Source organism: Engraulis encrasicolus, chromosome 23 (genome assembly GCF_034702125.1).
Source record: "Engraulis encrasicolus isolate BLACKSEA-1 chromosome 23, IST_EnEncr_1.0, whole genome shotgun sequence".
Taxonomy (NCBI): domain Eukaryota; kingdom Metazoa; phylum Chordata; class Actinopteri; order Clupeiformes; family Engraulidae; genus Engraulis; species Engraulis encrasicolus.
Window position 1 is genome coordinate 16054578 of NC_085879.1, and position 11966 is coordinate 16066543.

Below are 11966 nucleotides of genomic sequence, written 5' to 3' on the forward strand. Positions count from 1 at the left end.
CTATGAAGAAGAAAAAAACTATGCAAAACAGAAAGCCAGCCAGGAACTTTTTGGAAAACCGTGGCTGGAACGAAACATGTTTTGTCTTTAAAAGAAAAGCCGGTGCCGCCTCTGCTCCTTGTTGAGCCGCATTGGCTCTGCCTTTGAAGTGCCCGCCAAAATCAAAAATGCGTTAGTAAAAACAGAGCCAGTGGAACTGACGTGGCCCCGGCCAATGCGCTCGGAGTAGAAAGGAGCGATCTCTCCAGCACACCAATAACATTTCTGGTGTTGATTCAACAATAAGAGTGCAATTTCACACTCCTGTAGTTGCTCGTACACTCTAAAGTGCTGAATGAACACTGCGCCTAGCAAATCAGCCCCAGCCCCCAGCACATGATGAACCACAGTCACACCACAACACTAAAGGTCACCATCATTAGTTGTCTCTCTCTCTCTCCATCGCTCTCACTTTTTATCCTTCTCTCTTGTGCACTTTCTTTCTCTGTCTCCCTTTCCATCATTACCCCTCTCCTTGGCTCTCTCTCTCTCCCTCTCTCTCATTCTCTCTCTCTCTCTCTCTCTCTCTCTCTCTCTCTCTCTCTCTCTCTCATGCTCTCTTCTCTCTCTCCCTCACATTATCTCCACTCCATCTCTCTCTCTCTCTCTCTCTCTCTCTCTCTCTCTCTTTTTTTATTTCTCTCTACTTGCCTACCTCCCTCTAGCTATCCAAGGCAGTGGTTTTCCATGAAGTGCGCTGTTGGTGTTGCTACGATGCTGTTCAGACTGGAATCACATTTCATGCCAACAAATTGTGTCGACTGGCACTTGATTAAGAGTGCGCTCGCTGCTTTTGCAGCACAACAACAATAGCATCAACAGGCTTCGTAAACAACGTTAGCAGTGCCAATCTGCCACGCAGCGTGTCTGTTGTCTGGGCACACGTTACACATGTCATGTGACGAGCGTTTTACAGACATCCAGAGGCACTGGCGTTTTATACACCCACAGCTCTGCCAGGCTTGTGACCAATGTGCACCAGATGGTTTGTGCCACATGCATACACACACACAACACACACACTCAGCCGGGCTGTCCGAGGTCGGGTCTGAGCAACAGTTCAGTTCAGGCAGGGATTCGCGTTTCTTTAGCAGGATGTCGCCATCTAGTGTTGAGAAGTAAGTCAGGCATAAATAATCAGTAAAATGCATTAGGAGTATTTCTGGGTGCTATGAGGGCCTTGGTGCTGATCAGGGGCGTAAAGTGTACCCCCGCAGTCCCCGCGAAGCAGGGGGGCCCATACGAGGCAGGGGGCCCATTTCTTCAAGTCAAGGCTCCATGTGGGCCCCCTGCCTCGTATGGCCCCCCCTGCTTTACGCCCCTACACTTTACGCCCCTGATCAGCACCAAGGCCCTCATAGCACCCAGAAATACTCCTAATGCATTTTACTGATTATTTATGCCTGACTTACTTCTCCACATGATATCAGGCCCTCTTTTTTCGTTCAAAGGCCCATGTCCTAATTTTCCCAATAAACTGAAAGATAGTACACAAAAAACTATTTTGCCAAATATTTTCCCTGAATGAGGAGTATATAATCCTGCCTTTTTGATGCCATGGACTGGTCTCATTCCAGATTTGTTTTTTTATCTGTGATTTGTTATCTTATACCTTTATATACATTACCTATTTTATATCTAATTTATTTATTTTATCTTGTAACTTGGAGTGAGGGAGGCTCGTTGATGTAACCAGGCGCCTCATGCCTATTGCTAACCCATCCGTGATCTTGTATCTGTTGTGTTTCATTCGCCATTACAGGTTTCCTTGCGAGTACTAGGCATCAGCAGGGGGCCTATTATACAGCTTGCCTAATCATGGTTGTTTGCTACAGTACCCATTCGTGATCCTGGATCTGCTGTGTTTCATTCTTCATTCTAGGTTACCTTGCGAGTACTAGGCTTTAGCAGGGGGCCTGGACAGCGTGGCTAATCATGGCTGTTTGCTACTGTACCCATCCGTGATCTTGGATCTATTGTTTCTTCACTCCTCATTTCTAGGTTACCTGCGAGTGCTTCATATTCCAAGTGGGGCTCGACATCTCCTCATCACCATCCCCAACGGAGCCCCACATTCTTTAGGTATCAGTTTCACGCTGCACCTCATCCTCACCTGGCTTCCAAGGCAGTTAAAAAATGCAGTGTTAATTCAACACTGCACTGAGGATATATGGCCCCTTAGTGTTAACTCTCACTCTTGATATAACACATATGTAAACAGTGGTGCTGGATCTCAAATGGCACACTTGTGCACTTTGGGCACTGAAGTGCACAAGTGCCCGATTTGAGATCCAGTTGTTCAGCATTATTTTATAGCATATACATATGACTGCAGTGTTAATTAATTTAACACTCAAAGAGGGGAATTTAACACTAAAATATGAATGGGACCACATGTTCTCAGAACAGTGTTGAACGGACACTGGCATTTATTACTGTGCAGCTACCCATGCAGAATATGTCAATACATAATATGTTAGTTACATATAATATCAATGCCCATGTACTGTATGTCTCCTGCATATATGAATATACATGCATATATGACTATATATGCACAATTCATATATATAAAACCCACACTCATATACGTATTTCAAGATACTACAAATATGGCCGTTTTCAGGTAAGTGCCATACTGTATATTTCCCCCTATGCACATATGGATGAGTCCAATATCTCTTCACAATGTTGGACACCTAAATGTGCATATGTACACCTATATGTCGCAGGCATATATTATATATTGTAAGATATGCAAAGTATATGCCATACTATTTAACATGTACAGTATGTCTACACATATGACCATACACGTATATTACGTTATAGGTTGTTGTGTAGGATACAGAGGACCAACTGGACAGGTTGATTTTTTAAGTACTCTTGCCAAAGATGGAAGGAACTCCAAGAGCTGCCATGGCAAGCCACTTCCTGAAGTCACAATCTGTGGTCCTAAGATGAGCGGTCTTAACTTATACAGTATACTGTCCTATGTCTGTTGAGGATTTGTAGGTCTTTTTGCCCATTTGCAATGCAGATAAGTGTGTTAGTGTTTTATCATAGCGTCCTCCCTGCTACAGTCAGAATTATGAATTACAAAACAAAAGATCTGAACACCTTCATTGAATTCTTCTGAATCTCTTTTCTTCTATCATAGTGTATTTTAATGTCTTTTTATGGCTGTCGTATGGTTTTATGCTTTAGCTGTTGACTCAGAGGGCCTGCACGAGAGTTTCGATGTGCCTAGACAACTAGTTTGTAGCGTGGTTCTCACCAGACCTCTGTGTTTAGCTCCGGAGCCCCCTGGTGGAGCTAAACAGAGCAACAATCGTGAGCATGTCTGGAGCCAGAAAATTGTCAGAGCATTTATTGTTTCAATATCAAAGGCGGCTCGCTTTGTGGAGTCACAGGACAGATTATAAACTATATTGACTCTTCAGAGATGAACAGAAAACATTTTACAAGGAATTTGTTGGTGGCAAGGACAGACAAATGATAGATAAAGCCATGCCTTCTGAAGGTGAAGCCAACGCATGCATGCTCTCCTAGACCTAGTAGCAGAGCTCACGAAGCTGAGTGGAACTACACAGGTTGGGCGAGAGTCTGGCAAATTAGTTTGTGCAACAAAATGGCAAATGATAATTTTTTGACTTTGACTAACTGCCGCTACGCATGGGCAATTTTAAAGTCCTTAAGGGACATGTCATAATAATAAAGACATTCTAACTATACTTTTTGAAGTGCCTTGGTGAAGATTTTTTTTCTCTCTCTTTTCCAAGTAACTTTTAGGCATTTTTTTGACTTTGACTAACTATACTATTGGCCCCATCCAGTGGTGAAGAACACGGTCAACAGGCAGTTCTTCCTGAACGCAGACCAAAAGGTGCAGGAGTCCATCTCGGTGATCGAGAAGGGGGTGGAGTGGGAGTACGAGAAGGACAAGGACAAAGCCACACTTCAGGCCACCGGCCCTCTCAGACACGACATAGAGATCATGGTATTACATCTATGTGAATACTGCACAACACACATACACAGGCACACACACACACACACACACACACACACACACACACACACACACACACACACATACACACACACACACTTTTGCGAAAGCGAAGTAGAGTTGCACCGCTGGGACTCAAACCCGGGCCTACTGGGATACCGAACTGAGGCTCTGACCTTGTGACAATCAGAGCACAACCACAACACTGATGATGGTCACTCCATCTCTCTCTCTCTCTCTCTCTCTCTCACGCACACACACATCTGCACAGACACGCACAAGCACACGCACACGCACACACACACACACAGACACACACACACATCTGCACAGACACGCACAAGCACGCACAGACACGCACAAGCACACGCACACGCACACGCACACACACACAAACCATGGCTGACTTGCCCCCGCTTTGAGCAAAGCACTTAATCTCACATTGTTTCCGTCACTACAATCCTGTGCCTAAATACATTAACTGTAAAAAACTGTTGTAAGTGGCTTTGGACTGATACACACACCCACTGCCACAATAAGCAATCATTTTACTGGTGTCAATCTGGCTGCTGTCTGGTTGTCAATTTCTCTCTCTCTCTCTCTCTCTCTCTCTCTCTCTCTCTCTCTCTCTCTCTCTCTCTCTCTCTCTCTCTCTCTCCCCCTCAGATCAACACTAAAGGTGCTCGCAACATCACCCTGAGCTACAAGTACATCGTGAAGAGGAAGGAGTCCCCCCCGGCCGCCAACGACAACGACCTCCCCCAGGAGGAGGTGGAGCCCTACGGCTGGGAGATGGACGGCTGGTCCCTGTGCAGCAAGACCTGTGGACAAGGTACAGTATGGACAGAGAAGGGGAAAAGAAAGGGAAAGCAAAAATTGTACAAGAAAGATATGTCAAATCCCGCCCATCCAATGCAAAGAAGTGTGCTCATCAAAATTCGGTCTCCTAAGGGGGCGTTGTCCCTCCTCCTTCTTCTCTTTTTGTGGTGTTTGCACAAGACGTGCGCTACAGCCATTTACTAAGGGGACTCCATTTATTCTCAACCTCAATACTCTGAAGGTCTCCTAATCGAATGTCTCCTAAAGGGGCGTCCACCCAACATCACATGGATACCGGAAAATAACCAACCTGATTTATCTCTCTCTTTACATTACATTGCATTTGGCAGACGCTTTATAACCAAAGCGACTTTCAGAAGAGGACATAATCAAGCCAACATCACAAGCAAATACAAAGTGCACAGGAGATATACAGATATTCTGTACATATTCTCTGGTGAAAGGCCACCTGGGAAACTCCCACTGTAGATGTCCTACTGTACACATTATATGCTATCAACAAACCAATAGTAGTGCTGCTGGGTCATAAAATATATACATTAAAGTATACTTGACGTAGTGAATGTCCAATTTTGATTTGGGATTTTTTTTTATTTTATTTTAGGGATGAGACATCAACGTTATACCTGCACGAGAACCACAGATGGCGCAAGGGTGGAGGAGCGTTATTGTGTGCACATCATGAGACCATCGATAGAGACGCAGTATTGCAACGAGAACGACTGTCCAATACCCATGTAAGTACTGAGTGTGAATTTGCCTGAAACGTCTATTTCCCAAACCATGATTTAACTCAATTCAGATTGGAGGACTCGAAATTCTATACATTTTACACAGGAGTCTGAAGTGTGTTTCCCACTGTCTCATGTGTGACAAGAGTACACATTACATTAAGACCAAGTATTTCAGTAATACTACACAGACCTTTGGACCAACTACAATAGTTAAGCTTGACTGTGTAAGTGTAAAATTAAATGATAATTCCAGTCAATTTCAAAATACAGTAGTATTTCTCACAATTGTTTACTTTTTTAATGTTGTAACGTACTCCAAATATAACAGAACTTATTTCTGTATTTTAAGATCGTGTCACATAACTTTGCTACAGTGCTGCACTTGGAAATGTTGCTGGAATTCTCCTTTAACCCATTGATGCATGATGTTGCGTTGCGCAACATTGGCCCTGCCGCCTGGAGCTGCATTACGCAACATTCAGGCTCATGAGATTTGAGACAACTTTATTAAAAATCTCTTTTTGTTTGAGATTAATGAACTCATCCTAATGAAAGATGAGGGTCTTAGCATTCAGAAGCTGAGATATTTTGGTTTTTATAGGCTGAGGGCAGCTTTTCTTAAAAAGGGCTCAGGCATTTAGCACCCTTTTTTGCAGGTGCAGCAGGCGTCAATGGGTTAAGTTTGACCTGACTTGCGAAACTAACGCTACTAAATTTATTGCACAGTACATCTTTTATATCTGTAGTATGTGCTGGAACTTTACAGTAACTCTGAACATTTTTCCACCACACACACACACACATGTGAATACTTGATTGCATATTTTATAGCGTCATTTTCTTCTTATCACATTAGTTATACTGTTAATATATCTTTAATTGTGTGGGCATCTGTGGGCTGCTTCCAAACATCATCTCACTGTATTTATATAGTGCCAATAAAGCACTCTACTCTACTCTACTCTCTATGCGCAGCTGGGACGTGGGCGAGTGGGAGCCGTGCAGTGAGACGTGTGGGAAGCTGGGCTACCAGACGCGCCTGGTGGCCTGCTACCGGGTGCAGGAGGACGGCACCAGGCGCAAGATACGCAACAAGTACTGCAACGACAACCGGCCGGACTCGCGCCAGCCCTGCAACAGGCACCCCTGCCCTCACTGGAAAGTGGGGCCGTGGTCTGAGGTAGGGCTATTGTTGTTGTTGTTGCTGCTGTTTGTATGTATGAGCAGTATATTGCAGTATCGTACACATTATGCACAGTACTGTATATATGTTTGTAACCTACTGTGTGGATGTACTTACGTATAGATGTAAACTTGTGTAGGCTAATTTTCAACAATTTTCCGAAAGGACAAATAAACAATCTATCTATCTATCTAATATGTATGTATATTGTGTGTGTCTAGCAACTTATTTGTGTATGTGTGTGTGTTTCATGAAAATATAATTTGAAATGCTGCTATGGTGCATCTACTACCATTCCATTAATGTGTGTGTGTGTGTGTGTGTGTGTGTGTGTGTGTGTGTGTGTGTGTGTGTGTGTGTGTGTGTGCATGTATGTGTGCATGTGTGTGTGCACATGCGTGTGCGTGCGTGTGTGTGTTTTGTATTGCAGTGTTCTGTCACATGTGGTAGTGGGAGTCAGGAGCGCCAGGTGCAGTGTCGCAACCGTGGCGCCATCAACGGGACCTGTATGGAGGCCCACAAGCCAGCCCTGGTGCAGAAGTGCTTCATGTCTCCCTGTCAGAGTAAGTTATCTCACTCCACCAATCACAGCCATTTCACACATTATATTACATAGGTAACACTTAATAATAATGTCTGCTTATAAAGCATTAGTAACACGTAGTAAATAATGAACAAATGATGAAGAAAACATTAAAGGGACAGTTTGGTCAATTTCAACATGCAGTTGTAATGCTCACACTACCCTGGACTTGTCAGTGCCTGAGATTTTTTTCATCTTCTTCTTCAGCCGTTTCCGAGATCCTGGTCATTGTAATGGGGGCAGCTCTTTGGTTACATTTCAAAAAAACATTTTTATTTATTCCCAAAAACATCCAAAAGGTTAAAACATCAGCAGACAACTAGCAAACAGTAGTACCTTTTGGGAAAATATTTGGAGTTGGCCTATGTTTCATTTTTTAAAAATGTAAACAAACGCTGCCCCCATTAGAATTGCTCATATCTCGGAAAGGGCTGAGCCGAAAAATGTGGCATCACCAGGTACTGACAAGTCAAGGGTAACGTGAGCAATACAACTGCATGTTGAAATTGACCAAACTGTTCCTTTGACAAATGTTTGTTAACGACTGAGAAATGTTATGTTAATATTTTATATGTATCAAACATTTACAAATTGTTTGTAAATGAATAAAAACATAGATGCAGTATATAATATTACATCAACATTATATTATACATAAAATATATTGCATCATGGTTTAAGGAGTTGGTCTTTCAATCCGATCGAATCCCACCTGATCTCTCCCTAAACTTCCATCCGTAGCTGAAGTGCCCTTGAGCAAGGCACCTAACTATGCAATAATAGCTATAAGTCACTTTAGATAAGGGATGTCAAACTCAGGCCCAGGGGCCAAATGTGGCCAGGCCATGAATGTCAGAAGAGTTTGTTTGGAAGACGCAATAGACTTCTTTTTCTCGAAGACAGTTCACATTTTTCACCCAAACACTATGCAGAACTGACAAAGGTTTTTCGCTTGAAACAAAAAAGGAGTCAGCTTGCTTATGACTTCAATCTTTTGACATTCCTCCATCATAAAAGCAATGCAGTGCTTGAGCAAAGAATGAAAACCTGCCTCTGCTAATGCATGAAGAAATATGAAGCATGAGCATTCCTCTTTTTTTCTTTCTTTTGTTCTCTTTCCTTCTTTCTATCATTCTCTATCGCACCCTTTATCTCACTCTCTCTGTTTCTGTCTTTCTTTTTCTCTTCTACATCTTCCTTTCACTCTGCCTCTCTTGGTCTTCCTCTTTGATCCTTCTCCAGGTTATTTCCTGATCCAGTGGCTGTCCAAGCCTAACTCGCGCGACCTGGCCCCAAGGCTCTCCTCAAGTAAACAGTCGCTGCCTAGCCTGGCTCTGGCCCTTGGCTTGCCCGTCTCCGTCTCCCTCTGCCTGTCTCTGCAGGGCAAGCTGCCCTGACCTGCCGTGCTGCCGCTCTGGCCAGGTGGCGGTGGTCCCACCTGATGCTTCTGTCCATTCTCTCTCTCTCGTCCCCCAACGCTTGTGGGGAGGAGTGGTGTGATCTCTCTCCTGTCTCGCACGGGGCTTCTGCCTGGCAGCAGCAGGGGCTGAAGGCTTGCAGACTCCTTTGCTGTTTCTTCTGTCTCCTTTCTTCTTTCTCTTCTCTTATTTCATCTTCTTCTACTACTTCTTCTACTTCTTCTTCTTCTTTTTCTTCCTCTTCTTCTTCTTCTCTGTCACTTTTTCTCTCTCCTCTGTGGAGTTCTGTGTCGTGATACACTGACCAGTTGGGGGGGAAATCATTTCAAATACCAAGGAGAAAAAAAGTGTTTCCAACAAGAATACTGCAAGGTGGTTGATTGGTTGGTTCGAGAGAACAGGTGGTGCGAGAGTGTGTGTGAAACAGGATGTTGGTTTTTAAAAGTATTTTAAGAGGAGCGAGGGAAACGTTGTGATCGTGCACCCAACACAATGCTGTTGCATTGGCTAATGGTTTACACTCCTGTGGCGGCGGCCATCTTGAAAAATGCTGCAGTCATCTTAGGGGAGGGGTGGAACAGGAAAGGGAAAAAAACAAAAACGAAACCAAACAAAAAAAAAGAATGAGGAAAGCTTTATTGTGAATGTGAAACTTGTCACAATGAGGATTATATTTACTATAAGTGCTCATTTCGCTACGTAATCCCCCTCCCTGCACACCACACGGGACATGCAAGATGTGAAACAAAGAGTAACTTTGTGGTGCTCTTTTAAAAAAGGAAGCACTGTTTCAATGCCATTCCTTTATGTGATTGGCAGGCGACGGTGACGCTAAGGTGATTTAACGTGTTTCATATAAATACAGGGTCGAGGTTTTTTCCACACAAGATATATTATCTATCACTCCACCTCATCCTCCATCCTCTCTTGACTGTTAAATACTTTCAATAAATGCAGCTTATTTGTGCTTGCTATATATATATATATATATATATATATATATATATATATATATATATATATGATATATATGATATATATACACGTTCTTATACATGAATATAAATCTATATGAGTCTATATGAACAATAATATATATAACGAATAATTCATTATTTTAATCCTGAAATAAGCTGTAGCTTATTTTGCCTAACCCTTTGGACTGCTAACGATCGCTCCGATCCTTGACTGTTATGTGGAGTTTTTTATTGGTTTTACATGAATACAGAGGAGACAAAAAAGATATTTAATTATGAAAAAATATATATATATTGTGAGATGGGGTGGACTTCTGTTATGCAGGACATGAGCAGCCAGTTGCCTCACTGTTGTTTTTGTTTTAAAAAAAGAACGGGAGGACTTTTTGTCTCACTTTGAGTTTTTTTTCTTATTTTTTTCTCAACCATGCACATACATGTCCATTGCACAGAGAGTTTGGGATGTGTGTGTGTGTAAGTCTTTGTGTGTTTACATAACCAGTATGTCACCTGCCCATTTCTGGGAGCGTGGTTTGTATGCATAGCATATGCAGGAGCGTGACTGTGTTTGTATTAGTCTATCCTATCTATATGTGTTTGCAAGAGAGAGAGTGTGTGCGTGTGTGCGTGCGTTTTTGCACGTGTGCACGTTGGTGCGTGTGTGCATCCATGTCTGTGTCTGAGTGTATGCGTGGAGCACATGCATTGATCTGTGTGCATACATGTGCATGCATTCATCTGTGTGCGTGCGTGCGTCTGTGTGTGTATTTGTGTCGCCTGCATTTGAAGCGAGAGGCAGGCAGTGTAGAACACAATAGCATGACATACGGCAAAATACCTCATGAACCTCATTGTTTTTTAATGTGTGCACATGTGTTCCTTTACGACATTGAGCGCAAGAACAATGCCTTATACTGGATTGAATGTAAACGGCATTTATCTACAGTACAGGAGTGGCGGCTTTGCTCATACCAGTGTGTTTTATCACAAACAAAAAAAAGAGGCAGCTTTTAAAACCCCTCAGACTTTACAAACAACACTAATTCAACAACCGCAAACAACGACAGCAACAGCTACGTGGCCAATACATATATCAGGCCCGGATTATGGGACTGAATGCCCAACTATTGAAGTATTACATTTGGGTAGAGCAAAGAGGTTTTTTTTTTTTTTCAAAAAAAAAAGAAACAAAAAACGAAGACACGAAATCATCTCCTAAACACTTTTCAGATTTATCATTGTTTTGTGAACACATTTCTGCAGTGGTGATGTAGCGAGCTATCAGAAGTCAAGTGGCAGAGATGATTGATGATGGGGTGATTGGGGGGTAAAAAACTCCAAATGAGGATAAAGCCAGATCTTGCAGTGTGATACTGTATATACCATTGGTGTTGACTGTATTTAATAACGTTCATGACTGTTAATTCCTTACTTATGAAAAAATGCTAATATTAACTACTATGGGTAACTGTTCTTGTGGCTTCACTGGTCCGCTGCGCCCGACCAGCTAATGTTTGGGTAAAAATGTTCGGGGCAAATGTTCTGGAAAAACATTCAGATGGACTTACGTGCACTGCGTCTATATGCACTTTGATTTATCAGGGAAAATTTATTAATGTTTTGTAAATGTTTAATATATGACACTTAAACGTGCCATAACAGTTTTTACATCACCATGGAAAACCTGTAGTTTATTTATTTAATGATATATTTATTTATTCATTTATTTATGTATACTCTCATTCTTTGCAGTTTGATTGATTTCAAAGTAATGAAGTGTTTTACCAAAGTGACTGTGAACTTGTACTTTTCGATACAGTTGATTTATTTTTATTAAGAAAACAAGTCTATATAATATATCTATAAATATATATAAACATAAATATATCTATATTAATGGGGGAGTTCATTGTTTCAGTTTCTGTCATAATCAACTGCAAAAGTTGTAGAAATAAAAAAAACCTTAACAAAATTGTGTCAAAGAGTTCATATTCTATTTTCTCCTTTGAATTGTATTTGAATGCTGCCAGGCGAGGGAAGTAAGTGAATGCTAGCACTCTCGTCCGCCAATCAGATTAAAACATACAACATACAGTAAAACATACAACTTGGAGTAAAAGCATACTACTTTATATAAAGGCTCAATCATACCCTACTTTACGTTTGGTCAATTACGTACA

At 42.0% G+C, this 11966-nt stretch overlaps 1 protein-coding gene across 2 annotated transcripts in view; it reads left to right on the forward strand.

Moving 5' to 3' along the window:
- The window catches only part of LOC134439660 (A disintegrin and metalloproteinase with thrombospondin motifs 2-like), a 228877-nt gene that overhangs the window by 211229 nt on the left and 5682 nt on the right, over positions 1–11966 (forward strand). Inside the window, exons 15-21 of one of the 2 annotated variants that reach the window (XM_063189561.1) lie at positions 2041–2121; positions 3876–4039; positions 4718–4883; positions 5496–5628; positions 6601–6805; positions 7239–7371; positions 8634–8699. In XM_063189561.1, the coding sequence (XP_063045631.1) occupies positions 2041–2121; positions 3876–4039; positions 4718–4883; positions 5496–5628; positions 6601–6805; positions 7239–7371; positions 8634–8699 (948 nt within the window). The remainder of the gene's footprint in view (positions 1–2040; positions 2122–3875; positions 4040–4717; positions 4884–5495; positions 5629–6600; positions 6806–7238; positions 7372–8633; positions 8700–11966) is intronic. The other variant, XM_063189562.1, reaches the window with a different exon arrangement.